The sequence below is a fragment of the Hylobates moloch genome, unplaced genomic scaffold, assembly GCF_009828535.3.
Source record: "Hylobates moloch isolate HMO894 unplaced genomic scaffold, HMol_V3 SCAFFOLD_24, whole genome shotgun sequence".
Taxonomy (NCBI): Eukaryota; Metazoa; Chordata; class Mammalia; order Primates; family Hylobatidae; genus Hylobates; species Hylobates moloch.
In genome coordinates, this window is record NW_026652299.1 from 16921884 (window position 1) to 16943749 (window position 21866).

The 21866-nt window shown below is 41.2% G+C and overlaps 1 protein-coding gene across 1 annotated transcript in view; it reads right to left on the reverse strand.

The window, feature by feature from the left end:
• The window catches only part of ACMSD (aminocarboxymuconate semialdehyde decarboxylase), a 64042-nt gene extending 48747 nt beyond the window's left edge, over window positions 1–15295 (reverse strand). Inside the window, exons 1-2 of the mRNA XM_032145904.2 lie at window positions 15172–15295; window positions 8624–8668 (exon numbers count right to left, since the gene is read on the reverse strand). Of these exons, the coding sequence (XP_032001795.1) occupies window positions 8624–8668; window positions 15172–15228 (102 nt within the window). The 5' untranslated portion in view covers window positions 15229–15295. The remainder of the gene's footprint in view (window positions 1–8623; window positions 8669–15171) is intronic.
• Window positions 15296–21866: the final 6571 nt, after the last annotated feature.

Consider the following 21866-nt stretch of genomic DNA (forward strand, 5'->3'; position numbering starts at 1 on the left):
CCGGCCCGGGTCCTGTTTTTTAACATTGATCTCAGTATTGGCTGGGTGCGGTGGCTCATGCCTGTAATCCCAGCACTTTGGGAGGCCGAGGCAGGTGGATCACGAGGTCAGGAGATCGAGACCATTCTGGCTAACACGGTGAAACCCTGTCTCTACTAAAAAGACAAAAAAATTAGCCGGGCGTGTTGGCGGGCGCCTGTAGTCCCAGCTACACGGGAGGCTGAGGCAGGAGAATGGCATGAACTCGGGAGGCGGAGCTTGCAGTGAGCGGAGATGGCGCCACTGCACTCCAGCCAGGGCGACAGAGCGAGACTCCGTCTCAAAAAAAAAAAAAAAAAAAATTGACTTCAGCATTAACCAAGATCTTAAACTAAACTAATAACCAAGTAATGGGAGTAAGCTGCTTTAATTTAGACAACCAGAGCCCAATCCCATTTTTTCCTAAACTCTCAAAAGAAAATCAAGTGTTTTTTTTTTTAAAGAATTCCTCCATGCAACTATTACTATCCAGATAACACACTTTAAATACACCTCTTATATTTTTAAAGCCAGAACTTCATCCTGGAGTCTGATTCCTAGGGAACCTAACCTGTGAACTTCTGACTTTTAAGTTCTAATTCTAATACTATCTGCAAAAATATGGCTGGTATTTCAAATATCTGATACTGCATGTATCATCAGAAATGTATTTTCTTGTCTTTCCTTTTTTTTTTTTTTTTTTAAATTGAGATGGAGTCTCGCTCTGTTGCCCAGGCTGGAGTGCAGTGGTGCGATCTCGGCTCACTGCAATCTCCGCCTCCTGGGTTCAAGTGATTCTCCCACCTCAGCCTCCTGAGTTGCTGAGATTACAGGCACGTGCCACCACACCCGGCTAATTTTTGTATTTTTAGTAGAGACGGGGTTTCACCATGATGCCCAGGCTGGTCTCGAACTCCTGACCTCAAGTAATCTGCCCTCCTCAGCCTCCCAAAGTGCTGGGATTAGGCATGAGGCACCATGCCCAGCCAGAAATGTATTTTTAAACTCAGTCTTTCACCATCAGATTTCCATTCTCCTCCCCATCCCCCTAGTGCCCACTCGAGCAATCCCTCCAGACCACACCAGCTGCCATGCTGGTTGGGCTCGAGGTGCAGAGTTGGCAGAAATGGCCCAGACCTTGTCATCAGGAAGCAACCTCTGTAGTCACTGCAGCTCCCACATCCCCAGGTTCTGAAGGACAGCTACCCCGGGAGGCCCTACTTCAACCAACCCAAACTCGATTTGCTCAGCCTGTTTTTCTTTCGGTCCCTGGCCTGCTTTTCCTCCTGGGTTGGTGGCTTCTATCCTTCAAGCCTACATTACTTTGCTTATTGCCCGGAGACTACATCATTTTTTTGCTTCCCTCTGCCTGATAGGCCACCATCCAATCCATTTCCTAATATCATTGATTCTCTCTCCAGAATATTGCCTACAATGGCTGGTCCACTTCTCTCCACCTCCACTGCTCATTGTTCCACACTCTCATCCTCTCTCCCTGAATGATTGCTCAGACTCCTGCCCCATCTCCCTGCTTCCATTCTGACTCCCTTTCAACCTAGTCTCCACAAAGTGATCAGAGTAAACTTACAAATCCCCATCTCAGATCTTGCCACTGCCCCACTTAAAACTCTTGAGTGGATTCCTGTTTTCCTGAAGGTGAAATCCAGACTCCTTAACCTGGCCTGTAAGGCCTTGCATGATCTAACTAACCCCTGCTTACCTCTGTTACTTCCTCATGTTTATACCTTTATAAATAGTCTCTTTATGAACTCTTTTCAAAGTAGTCTAATTTAAGTGTGCCATTTGTTTTCCATTTGGAACCTGATTCATCTAGCTTTAAAAACCATATGTATAACATACTAATAATACTCTGTCATTTCCAAAGGTGCATTCCTATTTAAGTAAAACCATAGGAGAAGTTCTGGAAAAATACCCACCAAACTGTTAATAGGAATTAATTTTGAGAAGATATACAAATGACCAACAAACATGAAAAAATGCTCCACATCACTGATCATCAGAGAAATGCAAATCAAAACCACAATGAGATACCATCTCACACCAATCAGAATGGCCATTATTAAAAAGTCAGAAAATAACAGATGCTGGTGAGGCTGTGGAGAAAAGGGATTGTGGGCCAGGCGTGGTGGCTCACTCCTGTAATCCTAGCACTTTGGGAGGCCAAGGCAGGTGGATAACCTGAGGTTAGGATTTTGAGACCATTCTGGCCAACATGGTGAAACCCCGTCTCTATAAAAATACAAAAATTAGCCGGGTATGGTGCCAGGAGCCTGTAGTCCCAGCTACTCAGGAGCCTGAGGCAGGAGAATTGCTTCAACCTGGTAGGTGGAGGTGCAGTGAGTCGAGATCACACCACTGCACTCCAGCCTGGGCGACAGAGTGAGACTCCTTTTAAAAAAAAAGAGAAAAGGGAATGCTTCTACACTGTTGGTAGGAATGTAAATTAGTGGAGTATCTGACTGTGGAAAGCAGTTCGGAGATTTCTCAAAGAACCTAAAACAAAATTGCCATTCAACCTAGCGATCCTATTACTGGGTATATATCCAGAGGAAAATAAATTATCCTACCAAAAAGACACATGAACCTGTATGTTCATTACAGCACTATTCACAATAGCAAAGACATGGAATCAACCTAGGTGCCCATAACAATGAACTAGATAAAGAAAATATAATATTCCATGGATATTCCATATACACCATGGAATACCATGCAGCCATAAAAAATAATGAAATCATATCCTTGCAGCAACACAGATGCACCTGGAGGCCATTATCCTAATCAAATTAACACAAGAACAGAAAACCAAATACTGCATGTTCTCACTTAGAAATAGAAGCTAAACATTGGGTTTACATGGATATAAGGATGGCAACAATAGACACTGGGGACTACCAGAGGGGGCCGGGAGGGAGGAGACAAGGCCTGAGAAACTGATCATTTCCAATGGTTACTATGCTCACTAACTGGGTGGCGGGTTCAATCATACCCCTAAGCCTCAGCGCCAGTCGATATACCCAGGTAACAAACCTGCACATGTATCCTCTGAGCTTAAAATAAAAGTTGAAATTATTTTAAAGAAAGGAAGAACTTTTGAGAACAGGGAATGCTGGCCCAAGAGAACTGTAGCTTTATCTCTAATGGCTTGAATCTAAAAAGGAGCATTTAGTCAAATATTACTTATATTATAATAATAATAAATTATTCTTAAAAACATCTGAAGGTATTGGACAAGATCAATGGCTTTCAGCCAGTTTTGGCTGTGACCCCACATTAAGAAATCTATTTTTTGGCCAGCAATGTTGGCTTATGCCTATAATCCTAGCACTCTGGGGGGCCGAAGCAGGTGGATCACTTGAGGTCAGGAGTTAGAGACCAGCCTGACCGACATAGTGAAACCCTGTCTCTACTAAAAATACAAAATTAGCTGGGCGTGGTGGCACACGCCTGTAATCCCAGCTACTTGGGAGGCTGAGGCAGGAGAATCGCTTGAACCTGGGAGATGGAGGTTGCAGTGAGCCAAGATGGCGCCATTGCACTCCGTCCTGGGCAACAAGAGCAAAACTCCATCTCAAAAAAAAAAAAAAATCTATTTTGCATTGTCATTCAGAATACCCATATATATCTATTTGTACAGACACAAACTGAGACAGAAGATTCATGAAACAATATTTACTCTTGCCATAAGCAGTGCATTCTACTATTTTGTTTTGCAATTCTTTCATTTTTTAAGGGGGTTAGTACTTCGACATATGAATTTTGGGGGGAGGGGGACACAAATATGGTCGATAACAGTGAGGAGTCCGACAGGATTATGTGTGTAAAAATGCTCAAAGTGTGATGTAAATGTTCACGTGTGTTTGTGTGTGTGTGTGTGTGTGTGTGTTCCCAAGGCCCTGGGATGAACTCAGTGTGTGTTTCTAGATGCTGTTGACTTATGGCTTTGAAATGGGCCCGTGTCTACTCTCCTGGGTTGGAGGCTTTAAAATGCTCCCAGGTGTCTTTGCCATCAGGGCACAATTCTGCCCCCACGGCATGCAGATCCTGGCAGGTTGTCATACAAACCAAGGACTGGCCTGCTACTTATACTTTTATAAATATTCAATCAAAAGACAAATAATGTTTTTCAGTTCTGAGCAAGGCTTTGCCATGACAGACAACTACCCCTCAATTTGTTTGGGGAACACTGAAAAACCAAGAGTTAAGAAGAGAAATGGAGCAAACCAGAGAAATGTTTTGGAAAGAACTTTGAGAGAACAGGAATCTCCAGGGTAAGTCAATCCTGGGGGCAGAACACGTTTCTTCACTAAAGGAACATAGGAGAGTAAGAATTGTTTTCAAATCCCAAATCCTGGATTTTCTCATTGCTCCCGGCCTAATTTGCATAATTGTTTAAATTTGCATATTGTTTTCTATGGACTCGAATCCCTGAGAACTGTAATTATGAAAAATACAGACTGAGTCTGTTTTGGTTTGCTTTGTTTTGTTTTTGAGAGAGAGGGAGTGTGTTACTCTTTTATCCTATTTGATTACCATTGTATCAGATTTTGCTGGAAATAAGTCAGTAGATGTGACTGGAAAATATTTCCTTTTTGTTTTCTTTTGGAGATTTGGCTACTAAGTTTATGAAATTTCTTGATATTAAAACAAAATGAAATGAAGGCCATTCAAATCCACTATCGAAGGACAAACTGAAGACAGGGACATGGAGTAAGAGAAAAAAAAATCACAGCTGCCTGTCCCTGCAGCTGGAGTTTCCTAGCTGCTTTGCCGTCAGCTCCATTCATATCATACTTTCCCTCGGAGAGTCTTGAGACCAGCTTAGAGCATCAGATCCTGGTCTAGGAACTAGCATTTTGAATGGGAGAAGTGAAGCAGTGATTGAATTGGCACTTAGTGGACACACTGAAGTAGGTGAGGATGAGCTGCCTCAGAGACAGTGATGTTTAAAACTATTGAAAACCTAAGCAGTACCCTTCAGGACATAGGCATGGGCAAAGATTTCATGACTAAAACACCAGAAGCAATGGCAACAAAAGCCAAAATTGACAACTGGTATCTAATTAAACTAAAGAGCTTCTGCACAGCAAAATAAACTATCATCAGAGTGAACAGGCAACCCACAGAATGGGAGGAAGGTTTTGCAATCTATCCATCTGACAAAGGGCTAAGGAACTTAAACAAATTTACAAGAAAAAAAACAACCCCATCAAAAAGTGGGCGAAGGATATGAACAGACACTTCTCAAAAGAAGACATTTATGCGCCCAACAAACATGAAAAAAAGCTCATCATCACTGGTCATTAGAGAAATGCAAATCAAAACCACAATGAGATACCATCTCACACCAGTTAGAATGGCGATCATTAAAAAGTCAGGAAACAACAGATGCTGGAGAGGATGTGGAGAAATAGGAACGCTTTTATACAGTTTTTTGGGAGTGTAAGTTAGTTTCAACCATTGTGGAAGACAGTGTGGCAATTCCTCCAGGATCTAGAACCAGAAATACTATTTGACCCAGCAATCTCATTACTGGGTATATACCCAAAGGATTACAAATCATTCTACTATAAAGACACATGCGTACATATGTTTACTGCAGCACTATTCACAATAGCAAAGACTTGGAACCAATCCAAATGCCCATAGATGATAGACTGGATAAAGAAAATGTGGCTGGCTGGGCACAATGGCTCACACCTGTAATCCCAGCACTTTGGAAGGCCGAGGTGGGCGGATCACCTGAGGTTGGGAGTTCGAGACCCGCCTGACCAACATGGAGAAACCCTGTCTCTACTAAAAATACAAAATTAGCTGGGCATGGTGGTGCATGCCTGTAATCCCAGCTACTCAGGAGCCTGAGGCAGGAGAATCGCTTGAACCCGGGCAGCAGAGGTTGCGGTGAGCCAGGATCACGCATTGCACTCCAGCCTGTGCAACAAGAGTGAAACTCCATCTCAAAAAAAAAAGGAAAAAGAAAAAGAAAAAAAGAAAATGTGGTACATATGCACCATGGAATACTATACAGCCATAAAAAAGGATAAGTTCATGTCCTTTGCAGGGACATGGATGAAGCTGGAAACCATCATTCTCAGCAACTAACACAGGAACAGAAAACCAAACACTGCATGTTCTCACTCATAAGTGGGAGTTGAACAATGAGAACATATGGACACAGGGAGGGAAACATCACACACTGTGGCCTGTCTGGGGATGAGGGGCTAGGTGAGGGATAGCATTAGGAGAAATACCTAATGTAGATGACGGGTTGATGGGTGTAGTGAACCACCATGGCACTTGTATAACTACGTAACAAATCTGCACGTTCTGCACATGGATCCCAGAAGTTAAAGTATATATAAATATATATATATACTATATATATATATAATATATATAGTATATATATATGCTTTATATATATATACTATATATATACTTTATATATATATATATATATACTTCATATATATATATATATAAAACCCCAAAAAGCTCTTTAGTGGTTCCCCACTGTCTTCAGGATCAAGTTCAAAGCCCTAAGCTCATTTCAGGGCCTAACCCCTAAATCCTTCATGGCCCTGTCTGATGAGGTTTCTGGCTTCCTCTCCATCTTTTTGCCTCTTCTTCGCTCTCCCTACTCTTGTCTGCTTCTATGTTTTCTCACAGAGCAACCAAAGTGGTCTTTTAAAACCACTAAGACCCTCCGAAGAATTTGCATTGTTCTGAGAATGCAATCTAGACTCTTTAGCATGCCCTGCAAGTCCACATGTGGCCGGGCCTCTGCCTGCCTTGCCAGCCCATTTCCTACTATCTTCCCCTTTCACTGCATTTCAGCCACATTGCCTTCCTTTCTGTTCCTTGAACACATCAACTCTTTATCACTTGGTGGCCTTTGCAACTGCTGTTCCCCTAGCCAGGAACACTTTTCCAAGTATTCCCTTCTCATCCTCAAAGCCTTTGCCAGGTCACTGACCAGCTAGCCTCTTGCTCTCTATCACATCGCTGCTTTATATTCCATTCTCTGAATTGATTATGTTGACTTGTGACCCCTAGAATCTGAGCACTAACAGAGCCAGGACTATGTCTGTCTTTTTCACCAGCATATTCTCAGTGTCTAGGTTGGTGGGCCTGACACAAAATAAGTTTCAATAAAAAGCAATAAGTTAGTGAATGAATGTATGAGAGCCAGTGGTTCTCAAACTTGAATATGCTACTTTGGGAGGCTGAAGTGGGAGGACTACTTGAGGCCAGGAGTTTGAGGTCAGCCTGGGCAACATAGTGAGACCCCCTGTCTATAAAATAAAATAAAATAATTAGTTGGGCATGGTGATGTGCACCTGTAGTCTCAGCTACTTGGGAAGCTGAGGTGAGAGGATCACTTAAGCCTGGGAGTTGGAGGCTGCAAGTGAGCTGTGATTGCATCACTGCACCCCAGCTGGGCAATAGAACGAGACCCTGTCCTTAAAAATATTAATAATTTAAAAAACTCTTGACTAAGCATCAGAATCACCAGATGCTTGTTAAAACAGGTTGCTTGCCCTACCTCTAGAGTTCTGATTTGGTAAGACTGGGGTAAGGTCTGAGAATTTGGATTTCTCCCAAGTTCCCAGGTGATGGTGAATCTGCTGGTTGTGGGGCCACAGTTGAGGAATGCTGGTACCATCCATAGCTGAGTGCTTGAATTCTGAGCTCACATATGTTTAATATTTCATGCCTTTGTTCCCTTTCTTCTTTTCCTAGAACATGGTTTCCTTATTCTCTGGGCAAGCCTCCCCGCCTGCTTTAAGATGTGGGATGGGCATCATTTCCTCCAGAAGGCCTTCTCTGATCCTTGGTGCCCAAATCTCTGCCCCTTAGCACCTGATGTAAAGGGAGTCCTAACCTTTCCGTGCTGCATGGGGTTAGCTCTGCACATTAACTGGATTTCCAGACCACAAGTCCTCCAGAGCCTGCATTAGTCATGTCTGTATGCCAGCTGGAAGCTCAAGAATATTCCCTCTGAACTCGGAGAAGACACATGATACCTCTGAAAATGAAGTCAGACCCATGCCCTGGGCAGATCTAGACTCCCAGCTCACTCTTGGGCCTCATTATTTCTAGAGGGCTTTGCCCACAGCCTTCTTCTTTTTGCCTTTTCCTCTTACCAAACTCAACCCTTAATAACACTGTCTTCTCCCCTTTGTCTCCAATGTTTAATTTTTCCAGCTTGTGCTCAAACCTAACTGTCCCATTTATTTGGTCAGCTTTAATATACTGCAATAACTTGTAGAGAGCACTAGGTCACTTCCTCGAGGCAGGGCAATAAATGCTAAAATTGGTTGATGGGGTGGGGGAGGAGTAAGAGAGAGACTTTTTAATGGGTTCTCAAATTCCAATTTTATCTTCCTAAATACTACTCTTTGAAGTCACCTCCATTTTTCCCAATTATTCTGAGAAATCTCAGTGCTGTTCCCTTGCCTACAATAAAGCTAATACATGGGCAGAAGAATGGGGTTCCCTGGAGGCCCAGCCTGCAGTGAGGTATCCCATGGCTCAGCTGTCCCTGAGTCCTACTGATGTTCATGCTTTGGAAGAAACTCACCTTGCTGTGGTGTTGGAGCTGCACCCAGCCTCCATAGCCGAACCTCTGCAGTGGGGAGACGCACAGTTAGAGTCAAAGAGCAAAGACCAGGCTGCAATCACGGGTGATGCTTAGCACAGAAGATCCTGAGCTCCACCTTTCAAGCAAGTATTGCCTTCCCATTTTCCCCATACCCATGTATCGCCTATTTAGTATTTACAATTAAATTCACTTACATTTTTCCTTCAATATATTTATACAAGAAGAAAATTCTGTTATCTCAGCAGTGCTGGTTTTATCTTTTCCCCTAATGCAGCTTGAATTTTTAAAATGAAGATTAACATGAAAAAATATTGTTCATGTACCACCTAAAATCATTTCACAGGCTACCAGGAGTACATCGCCCCTAAGGACACTCTTTAGGAAACACACTGCTTTTCAAACTGTGGGTTGCAATCCATGAGTAGATTGTGATATCAGTTTAGTGGGTAGGGACTCAAACATTTTAAAACAGGAAATCATGTATGTAGCAGATGCTGTTGGTGTCCCGCTCATATCCCTTCGCTTTGACACTTCTGTGCATGCCAGCCCACCTCCATCAGCCAGTGCCTGCATTTCACTGGCTGAGGGCTTTCCCCTGGAACCTGCTTTGATCAAGCCATCCTAGTGGGTCAGAAGTACTAAGAAATTAGCTCCCTGCATCCCCTCGGCCCAACAACCCTTAACAGATAATTGAGGGAGTTGTATATAAATACACTGAACACACCGTACCGCACCCCTCGGTCAGGATAACGCAGAGATGAGGCACACATTTTGCTCTGGAATACAAACCTTTCACTGGCTGCCCTATTTTCCCTGTCTCACTTCCTCATTCTACTGGTGTTTCCTGGGATCACCTCCAAAGCAAACTACTTGCATCTGAATCCTTATCTCAGGGTCTGCTTCTTGGAAAACATCAGAGAGTAAAGGAATGGAAAGGAATAGAATAAATTAGAATGTCTCGCGTGTATTAAGTAATGGTTTCATAACAGTTTTTCTTCCCGTTTAATGTATATAAATGTTTGTACTGAGTCATAATGTAAAATAGATTTCCACCTGGGGATCATGCATAAAAACTGTGGAAAGCCACCAACTGAAAACATAGGTAAGTATGACTCAAATAACTATTGACTTTATCATATCATATCATACTGCATCATATCATTATTCCTTCTTCACGCTTTCATGGAGTCCCATCTATGACAAGCCTTACTAGGTCAGAGAAAATAAAAGAGAAGGACAGTTCCGGCCCATGTGGAGCAGAGTCTTGGGAGGTTAAGGCTGGGGTAGGCAAGGAATTGAAGGGCCACATCATCGTGTGTGAGACGCACTGTGACTGATGCACAGGTGCTCTGGGGGCCTTGGGGAGGGAGCTGACCTAACACCTTGGGCTGTGGTATTGGGAGGGAGGTTGAAAAGGTAGTCCTGGGGTCAGATTGGAGAGGATCTTCTAGTGTTCAGGATTTCCACGCTTCCTGCATGGCTCTCACAGTGTGATGTCAGAGGGAAGGAACAGAGGCAGGAGATAGCTACATGAGGAAGCTCCTTAATGGCTCTTGAGTTGGTCAGTGGTGATGGGTCAACGAGTAAAGCAAGCTGAACATCAGCTCAACCTCTCACTTGTGGCTGAATGAGGCCAGGGTACAGCAGTTGGTTCTCATGCCATGGTGCAGGGAAGTTGTCTGTAGGGAATCAGGTCCTGGTGGACCCCTTTCCTAGCTCCCTTCACCTCTAGACTGAGGGGAAGGTCTGGGCCTGGGCCACGGTGCAGCATAGAGGTGTTTGTGTCTCTGTCTGTGCCTGGGGTCTGCCTCAATAGCTTCATAAGGTTTGGATTAATTCTATACCAGTCTTATTCCACCCAGGTATAAGGTCTGTTCTTGAGTCCTAGCCCCAAATAATCATATTACCTTTAGAAATCTATCTTCTGTTTCCTCCCCAGTGACATCAGCAGAACCAGTTTTGCAGGATGGGCAGTTTTGCAGGATGGGCAGGCAAGGGAAACTGTCAGCCGGAGCTCAGCTTCTCCTCTCTGCCCCCAGCCTCTCCTTTGCTTGAGGGCAACCCCTGCTCTCGCCCTTCATGCATTCAATACCCTTGTACTTTTTCCTTGTTTTCCCCTGGAAAAAGCTGCCAAGAGAGGTATGTTGGGGGAGGAATGGAATATGACCTTAATCAGTTATACTTTAGAGTAAACTTAAGACTATGTGCTCTTAAACTGGAAATTTGCCATGGAACTTTTATCCTTAATGTAGAAGAAAAGGTTTTATTTCCTTCTTTCTCTACTGCCTGCTTTCTCCCCCTTCTTCCTCACTCTCTTTCTTTGTTACTTTTTCGTAATTCTGTAAGGAACTGTAACCCATATGTTAGCAGGTAGAGAAGTATTCCATTTGGGGAGGGGCAGGGAGGTAGGAAAGGCAGAGCAGAGGGATCCTCCCACATGCAACAAGTCACTTACAAGGCACTTGACTTTGTTGGCGTGAAGTGTCTCCAAGTCACTGTTTTCTTATGTGTATTAATAAAATGAGGCTAACAGGAGTGGTGGGGACATAAGTTTTTAGGGGAATTAGCTTAGATAGTGCATATAATTCTGCTGACACCAGGCCTGGCCAGTGGACAGGGCTTCATTCACGCTAACAATGTTGCTGATGGTGATGGTGGTGACGGTGGGGGCACTAATTGCCATGGTGGAGGGAGTGAGGTGGTGGTAGTGGTGTGGCTGAAGTAGTGAGTATGGCGGTAATGGTGGTACCCGTGATGGCTGATGGTGATGGTGATGGCAGTGACAGCCGTGGTGATAGTAGTAGTGGGGATGGTGGTAGGGGTGGCAGTAGTGGCGACAGTCTTATTGCAACCTCAAATAGAATACTCTGGGGTCAGAACTAAGGAGAGCTGTGAAAAAAAGAGCCTTTTGTCACTCTGTGTCCCTCCCTCCCTTCCTGGAAAGTATAAATTGCCAATTTACCTCACAGGCCCCTTGCAAAGACCCAACTTATTTAGGGCAACTTTATTCTTCTCCAGGTCTGTGCTTGAAGTAGCCCCGCAGTTCTCATTCTAGGTTGAGCCAAGCCTGGGGTCTAAAATTTATGACCCTGGAAGTGGTTTTGGTCAGAGCATATGCCAGGAAGCATCTACAATCTGAAAGTGTTTGACTGACAGTAACCAGTGTCTCATAGCATTTATGAGCATGCCAAATAAAAAGCAAACTGAAAACATTGAAGGAAATTCAGTTTCATATACAAGAGATATGTTTCTGAAATGGGCATGTATGAATCAAAGTGGATGAACTGAATGACATTGTTAAAGTCTTGAGGACATCACACCTCCATGAGGTGAATAATGAGCCTCCTGGGTGATGAAACCAGATACTTTTATCTCCTCAGAAGGATTTTCTAAAAATCAAATGAGGTCTAGGATTTTGTCTTCTAAAGCCTTATATCGATCAAGTGCAATTGCTGACAAAAGAAAGTGTAAGTATATGATTTTTAAATTGGAGGTCAGAATTTTTTGCTCCATTTATAATTAGAAGAATCTTTGCAAGCCCTACTATTGGGCAGACAGTAGGTTGTCTGTAAGGCCTTGCTGGAGAAAAAAGCTGAAACTGTATCATCCTCATTGTTGCTGTGAATAATCCATTGCAGATCAACCTGAAACATCTTTTGCCACGATTTCTTGGGCCCCACCTCCTGTTTGTGACAGCAGAGAGTGTGAGTCCTCATTCATCAGAAACAATTTGATCAAGTATCCCTGAATCCACTGTCTTTATATGTCAGATACATATTTTTTTCAAGGATCCTACTTGTAACTCTGACTAAAATTATTATTAGCAAGTGAAAATGAAAACATTTCTCAAATCCCAGTCCTTTGTCATCATTAGTTAAACATCACTTCAGGCGTGTTGATTCTGCTTTTCTGTCTCTTCATTGTGCAAGAAGGTCAAGGTTATTCCAGCAGCAGTACTCTCTTGGGCCAGTTTTCTCAAGGTGGATGTGGTGGTGGGGAGGCTCTTGAGGGACCACGGTGGCCTCTCATAGCTCTGGGATTCTAGGTTCATTTTTGAGTCTCAAGTATCTCATCTGTCAAGTGAATAATATAAATCTTATCTGCATATTTCACAAGGTTTATGTAAATTATTTCTCCCTCTGTCTCTTCCTGGAAGTACGAAGTGTTATGACTATAATGATGGAAATGATATAGATGGTGATGATGGAGTGTGTCAGCTGTCTGCTTGCAGCATATGAGACTACTACATAAGAAGAAACGGTTTGGAATTGAAAACCAAACATCGTATGTTCTCACTCCTAAGTGGGAGATAAGTTATGAGGATGCAAAGGCATAAGAATGACACGATGGACTTTGGGGACGCGGGGAAAGGGTGGGAAGCAGATGAGGGATAAAAGACTAAAATCGGGTGCAGTGTATACTGCTTGGGTGATAGGTGCACCAAAATCTCACAAATCACCACTAAAGAACTTACTCTTGTAACCAAACACCACCTGTTCCCCAATAGCGTATGGAAATAAAAATAAAAAAAAAAAAGAAGAAGAAACCTGGTTTATTGGGACAAAATTCCTCTCCCTCTTTAAAGCAATAGCTGGTGATAGAAAGGAGAGGGAGTTGGAAGCTGGCAAGTCCAAGATCTGGTGAGAACCGGCTTCCTGGTTCTAAGATGGTGCCTTCTTGCTGTGCCCTCACATGGCAGAAGGGGCGAACAAGCTTCCTTGGGCTTACTTTATAAGGGCACTAATCTCATACATGAGGGCTCTGCTCTCATTACCTGATCACCTCCAGAAGGCTGCATTTCCTAATACCATTGCCTTGTGGGCGAGGGTTTCACCTGAATTTTGGGGGGGACATACACATTCAGACTGTAGCTCTCTCTAAGCCTCAAAATCCTGTCTGCACAAGGAGGTGTATGCCCTGGTGCTTGGAGCCCTGCTTGGAGGGTTGGTCATGCTAGCTGGCTCTCTCAGTGGGATAGTATAGGTGGGCGTTGTCCTCTAGAGACCACCATGGTGGTTTCCAAAGCATTTAATGTGGATATTCTTTCATACTCAAATAGAGAAAAAAGCTGTAACAGAGGAATTAGTGTTTTTTTTTTGCTAGGTATAGATTATGGCTATTTTAAAATACCAAATACTGAAATTTGGACTTTTCTAAAACTCTCAGATTAGGGAGTATAATCTATTGCTTCCATTACCTGTATCACAAATTAATCAATATGTTCATTGCGTCATTCATCAGGCAAATACTCATAAATGAGGGGTAGAAAGTGGTGGGCACCATAAGATGTAAGAAATGCATGCAGCTTCTAAACAAGGCAGATGCACTCCCACAAAGTAACTGGTGCATTCCCTTCATGAAATCATTAACATTGTGAAGTGGTTTACACTTCAGTAAACTGTGATGAGGACAACAGCACTCAGAACAGCATGTTCCTGTGTAAACATGTAGAGTCCTTTTAGGAAGAGCAGGTTGAGAGGTTTAGCTTTTATCCTCAGCTGTACATTGTACGTAGGATAGGCTTTCAAAGATTTTATTTTTTAATCCGCAGTTTCTACCACACCTTATCTAAGATACCAATGGACAAAGAAATACTTAAACATTCTTCTATGAGACAACTATGAGAAGAAAATAGTTTCATCTACTTGCACAATGAACCACACTTAATTCAAGTTTGGGTTAATTCATTTTCCTTCACTTGGGATAAAAAAGATGAAACATTATCGGTGGTGTGAAAGTACTGGTAGAATGCTGAAGATTGGGTAAAACCTGATATTAAGCCTGAACAAACCTCTAGCCAATTTTACATTTCCTTCATGTTCCTCACCTTCCTCTTTTTATATTCATTCAAAAGTTCTTAATGACAAAAAGAAATTTCCATCTTTAGAGAAACACAAAGAATACTCTCTTAGGAGATGTCACTGTGCAAAAGCTTCATGTCATTTATTCTAGGGTTTTTTGATGTACCTACTTCCTAGTTCTTCAGGACAAAGATTTATAGAATAAAGAACATCAAACAGTAAAGGTTTCAGGCAGTGTCCTAAAATAGACTAAAAAAAAATTCACAAAGCTATCTCTTGGTGCTTCTAAAACTTATTTTAAACATTTTGGAAAGGAGATATATTTTAGAAGTCCTTGAAACCGATCACATTCCATTTTTAATAGTCTTTTACTTAAAATTGTAACTTTAAATTCTGTAGTTGGCATGTATCTTCCCAGCAGCTGAATATGTGATTTTAAAAAAGGTAAATCTGCCTTACTTAAATTGTCCAGATATTTTAAAGAATGGTTCATTTGAGGGAAAAAAGGGATTCTGAGAAAGCACTTATTTCTTTAATCCAATGTTCTTTCAAAATAAATATAAAAGTCATTTATAAAAGCTAGAAAATCAGAACTACCAAATTATTTAACTCCCTTGCCCCCCACCAAAGCAGATAAACTAGACATCTAATTCCACAAAGAAGAGAAAGGCATTGAGAAACCCTGGAGAAGTTTCAGAAATAATTCAGCAAATTAATTACCATTACCTTTTTTAGATCTGGCCATTCTTTTGGTAGAATATGACTATGGATGTCAATTTTCATCTCCACAGGATAAGAGAAGCATGTAAGGAAAGAAGTTTTGATATCAAGAGACCTTTGTGAAAACTGTGGAGTTAATTAATTTACTTAGTCCCTTTACAGCCACCTTCAGGCAGCAGTCAGTAGGCCTGCCCAACCCAGTCTAGGTCCATTAGAACTGCTTTATTAAAGTTCAAAGTTCTGTTTATTTGTTAACCAAGCTTTGGTTAACCAAGCTTTATTTGTTAATCAAGCTTTGGGTCAACACAGCTTGGTAGTCAGGACTCTTGGCACGAAACTTAAAAAAAAAACAAAACTGTACTGAACTGTATGAGGTCAAAAGCACAGCAGAATGCTTTGACTTACAGCAGGTCAAAAATTGACTAATTTTTCATTTTAAATATTTTAACTTAGCTATACATAGTTAATAATTAAATAGTTTGTAGTTAAAAATAAAACCATGCAGAGGGCTTTTACAGAAAAAGGATAGATCCCGGACTCACCTTTTCTTACCTTTCTTTGCGCTATTCAGAAGCAGCCAGTTTTTATGATTTTGCTTTTTGTTCAGTTAGTTACTCCCATATCTTTAAATAATATTTAACAGTTGGCTTGTTCATGAAAATTTAACGTGTTGAAAAGTTATGGGGAGGTTTCACATTTTATATCACAGAAAGAGTCCACTCTTCATATATGTTTTTTCCTCCAGTGCCTTTGTCTTGGACTCATTCATTCATGCATTTTTTTCCTTTTTTTTTGTTTTTTAATTTGAGATGTGGTCTCACTATATTGCCCAGGCTGGTATCGAATTCCTGGGCTCAAGCAATCCACCCACCTTTGCCTCCCAAACTGCTGGGATTACAGGCGAGAGCCACTGCACCCAGCTTCATTCATGCATTTAACAAACATTTATGGAGAACTGCTGTGTGCTGACGGTGTAAGGTTGACTGAGAGAAAGATGATACATATCCTAAAGTGTAGGGAAAAGAAGATAGTAGCCATTTCCATTTAGCATTATCAGAGCAGTCAGGGAGCGCTTCCAATACAGCAGAAAGTGGGGCTTATGGTCATGCCTCTAAAGAGAGCCTGGAACAAAACAGCCCTTGATTGTTCTGTGTTACCCTTTCCTCTTCTTGGACAGCTTAAAATGTTCAAGGGACCCCAGATCCCCTGGCAAACCCTTAAACCTGCCTTGGATGCTGCCTTCAGCTCAGACTCCACAATACATAAATTGAGTAGTCAAAAAGCTTCCTTCTGTAATTCAACTAGATTCTGGATAAATTATAACAGACAGCTTAAAAGAAAATAAAGGAAATCCTTGAAATCCATTTTTTAAAAAAGTTCAGTGAGCTAAAACTGAATGAGTAAGCCTTAAACTAACATTGAGGCACTTGCTAATACTGAGTAAGTAAGTGCAAGCACTTTTAGAGCACTCCCAACGGGCCAGGGACTGGTCCATGAATTTTAATAACATCAGTTAACTTATTACTCATAACATTCCTGTGGGGGAAGAACTAGGACCAATATTCATTTTATAGAAGAGGAAACCGAAGCACAGAGAAGTAACTTGTTCATGGTTACACAATAGTGTGTGGGAGAACTGGAATTAGAATCCAGACAGTGTGGCTTCAGACTCCTAGAGATTTCAGGGTTAATATCCCACAAGGGAATGGGAGATAATATGGGCTTGTACAAAACTGGAATGCCCTCATTACACTAAAAGTCTTGAAGGGTCTAGACCCTTAGGGAAAAAGTAGTCTAGGAAAAAAAATCCATTGGCCAAAAAGAGGGAGTCTGTAATGAAACCTGTCTTCACTATGAGGGGAAAAAAAGAGAAGAAATAACAATTTTCTCTGAGAATTTCTTTGAGAATTACTATTCAAGGTCACCTACTAAGATTTTAGTTAAAGTGGTACTAGGTTACCAACCTAGTACCACTCACCTACTTCCTCCCACCCTGTCTTAGTCAATTTAGTGTTGCTTTAATAGAATACCTGAGTCTGGATAATTTATAAAGAAAAGAAACTCATTTGGCTCACAGTTCTGCTGGCTGGAAAGTCCAAGAACATTGCACCAGGAGCTGTTTGGCTTCTGGTGAGGGCCACATGCTGAGGCACAACATGGTAGAGAAGCAGAAAGGTATGCAGATGTGTGCAAAGAGAGACAGGACAAAGGAGACTAATGAGTTTTATAACAACTCACTCTTGGAAGAACTAATCTATTTCTATGAGAATTAATCCAACCTCACAAACTAAACCAGTCTTGTGAAAAACCCATCTTAACAGCCTAATCACCTCTTAAAAAACACCACCTCCCAATGCTGCTACATTGGCAATTACATATTAACATGTTTTGGTAGGGAGAAATTACATCCAAACCATAGTACTACTTTTGACCAGAAAAGGGAAATGTAAATCCTCCCTGAAGAAAAACATCCCAATTCTGTCTCCTCAGTATTGCCACAGATTAAGCACCCCCAACAAAGTATTGTCTCACAATAAAAAAACTCTACACACATGAGGAAAAAAGTCACTATGAGCAAGAGTCCACAGATATAATAAATAATAGATTTAAACCTCCAAGAAGGTTTACCAAGTTTGAAAACGAGCAAAATGAAACTTTAAAAATGAAATCAAAATAATTTTAATTTTAAAACTCAGTGGACAGGTTAAACAGCAAAATAGATGTAGCTAAAAATAGAATTAATGAAGTGGAAGAGAGACTTTCATACAGAGGTGAGAGAATTAAGCATATGTGAGGCACAAAACACACAGGTTAGAATAAGAAAGTTTAAGTAGAGTCCAACTGGATTGCTAAAATAGAGGAGTCAGAAGTTGGAGAAGAGATATTCCAAGTGATAGTAGCTGAGAATTTTCTAGAGCTAGTGAGCCAACAGATCCAGGAATCAAAACCTGTATCAAGAAGAACTGAAAAAATTCATTTGTAGAAAGCTTGTAGTGAAAACTACAGAACATCAAAATAAAAATAAGATCCTTTGAGCTGTTAGAGAGATAGAAAGAGAATGCCTCCAAAACTCAGGAATTAGACTGACAACATACTTCCTAGAGCAATAATGAGATCCATAGGACAATAGGATAATATATTCAAAAGGCTGAGAGATGCTAACTGTGAACTTAGAATTGTACACCATGTAAAATTTTAACAATGGAGGAAGAGTAAAGACATTTTCAGATAAAAACTGAATTTGCTATCAACAGAGCCTCACTTAAGAAATTTTTAATGACGTACTCCCAAAAGAAAAAAAATGACTCCAGAAAGATGGTCTGAAATACAAGATTGAATGGGGAACAAACAAACTGGTAATCTTATAAGTAAACCTAACTATATTTACTACTACTACTACTACTGCCTGTTTTAAGGAGTTAACACACTAGCAAAATGTTATCCAACCACATCTTTGGCATACCATTCCAACAATGAATCTCCTAACTCTGTCGTCTTTTGCAATCTGGATAAACTGAGAGTTTCTTAAATCATTAAGTCCTGGTTCCTTTTAGTTTACCATTTTGTCAATCTGTCTTTTCCTTTTGCATGTACTATAAACAGGAAGAAACCAGGATGCATCTTTAATACTTTGCTTGGAAATCTCAGCCAAATATCCAGTTTTGTCACTTACAAGTTCTGATTTTCACACAACTGTAGGGAACACAATTGAGCTATATAACACTATATAACACTATATAACAAGGATTCTGCCACTATATAACAAGGATTCACTTTCCTCCAGTTTCTAACATGTTCTCATTTCCTTCTGAGCCCTCACCACACTGCCTGCCTGCCTGCCTGCCTGCCTGCCTTCCTTCCTTCCTTCCTTCCTTCCTTCCTTCCTTCCTTCCTTCCTTCCTCTCTCTCTCTTTCTTTCTTTCTTTCTTTCTTTCTTTCTTTCGAGATGGAGTTTCGCTCTTGTTGCTCAGGCTGGAGTGCAATGGCATGATCTCGGCTTGCCGCAACCTCTGTCTCTGGCCTTAAAACGATTGTCCTGCCTCAGCCTCCCGAGTAGCTGGGATTACAGGCATGCACCACCACACCTGGCTAATTTTTGTATTTTTAGTAGAGATGGGGTTTCTCTATGTTGGTCAGGCTGGTCTCAAACTCCTGACCTTAGGTGATCCGCCTGCCTTGGCCTCCCAAAGTGCTGGGATTACAGGTGTGAGCCACCGCACCTGGCCCACATTGCCTTTAATATCCATGTTTCTACCAATGGTATGTTTATGATGATTAAGGTGTTGTTTATGATGATTAAGGTGTTCTCCAAGACAATATAGGTTCTCTCTACCAGGCTCCTCACTCCTTTGAGCCCTCACTGGCGGAATCTTTAACATCCATATTTCTACTAACAGTATCTTCAAGGCAATCCAGGATTTTCAGTATTATTTCACCCTCTGCCTAATGTCCAATTCCAAAGCTGCTTTCACATATTTATGTATTTATTACAGTGGTACTCCACTTTCAGGTACCAAACTCTGTATTAGCTTCGAATTGCTATTGTAACAAATTACTGCAAACTTAATGGCTTAAAACACATGAATTTATTCTCTCACAGATCTAGAGGTAAGAAGTGTAACATGGGTCAGCAGGGATATTTTTCTGCTGAAGGCTCTGCAAAAGAATGTTTCCTTGCCTTTCTAGCTTCTGGAGACTATCTGCATGCCTGGCTCCTGCCCCCTGAAACCCATCTTCAAAGACATTGGCATCCTCTAGTCCTCTCTGCGTCTATCATCACCTTGCCTTTTTAAAATTCTAACTCTCCTGCCTCCTTCTTAGAAAGGCCCATGTGACTACACTGGACCTACCTAGATAACCCAGGATAATCCTTACTTAATTACATTTTTAAAGCCCTTTTTACCATGTAAGGTAACATATTCACAGGTTCTGGGGACTATGGTATGGACATCTTTGAGCAGGTAGAGGGGGACATTTTCAGCTGTCACTAATTAGGCATTGTAAAATTTCCAGAGTAACTACTAAAAGAATACAAATAGAATATATAACTTAAAAGCCAGCGAAGTGGAAAATGGAATAAGAATAAAAATTAATTCAAAAGAAGGCAATAAAAGAGAAAAAAAACCATAAATAATAGGGCAAATAGAAAGCACAAAACGAAATGGCAGAAATAACAAAATCCAGCTATAAGGAACATATTTAAACTATAAGAATACAAAAAGTTTGAAAGCAAAAAAATTACAAGAAATTAAAAGTAGCAAATTCTAACCAAAAGATAGCTATGATAGGTTTTTTTTTGTTTGTTGTTGTTGTTGTCATTGTTTATTGAGATGGAGTCTCCCTCTGTTACCCAGGCTGGAGTGCAGTGGCATGATCTCTGCTCACTGTAACCTCCACCTCCTGGGTTCAGGCAATTATCCTGCCTCAGCCTTCCGAGTACCTGGGATTACAGGCATGTGCCACCATGCCTGGCTAATTTTTATATTTTTTTAGTAGAGACGGGGTTTCACCATATTGCCAGGCTGGTCTTGAACTCCTGACCCCAAGTGATCTGTCCACCTCAGCCTCCCAAAGTGCTGAGATTACAGGTGTGAGCCACCGCGCCCGGCCGCTTTGATAGTTTTTAATCATAACATTTTATGATAGCAGGAACGTATGTCAGATAAACAAGACTAAAAAATGTAAAGCATTATTGAGACAAAAGAGGACCACTATATAATATATAGAGGACCACTATCAATATAATATATAGAGAGGACCATGTTACTGTACTGAATGCTGTAGGCAGTTGTAACACATGGAAAGTATTTGTGTATCTAAACATAGAAAAGGTACTGTAAATACACAATATTAAAATCTTATTGGACTTTTTTTGTATTTTTTGTAGTTTCTGCATTTTTTTGTATATGTAGTCCATCACTGACCGGAGTGTCCTTATGTGACACATGACTGTATATATGTGTATATATATATTTGACAAATTTTCCAACATATGTCTTTCAATTATTGGTAAGTCAGTCAAATAAAAATTATCTACAAGGAATGGCAGCAGAGCGTCCCAATGCTGGAGAACCACCAAAGAACCTCAAAAGCATTCCACAAGAAAAGGGGAGTGCTTTTTAAACTCCAGCCTGGCCCACAGGGCTCTACGTCATCTTACCAGAGAGTCAGTCAAGTAACAACTTTTCTGTAGCCCTCACATTTCCTCCCTATCCCTGCTTTGACCCTGCTAGAGAAAGAGATCAAGCTTAGAGTGGGGAAATGCCAGTTAGGGAAGGAAAAGAAAGATTCTTATGCTCATTTTCAGGGAGAAGCCTTACCTTCCCGTGAGGATTGAAGAGATTCCTAATATATTGTACTGGGCATTTTTACTTTCTGAACAGAGACTTGGTTTTCAATTTAAAGCAGCCTAAAAGTGAGTAGAAATGTCTTGGATGATGGGTTGATTGGGTGCAGCAAACCACCATGGCACACGTTTACCTATGTAACAAATCTGCTCATCCTGCACATGTATCCTGGAACATAAATTAAATTAAAAAAAAATGTCTTGGAGGCTACACAGGTTTTCATCCAGAGAGAGGAGAAAGACTACTTTCACTAAGAATTAAAGGGAAAGTGCGAGATTTAAAAAGTTGTGTATATGACTACCCTTAATGTATATTCAATGTACCCGTAACAGAAGAAGAGAGGATTGCTTTTAG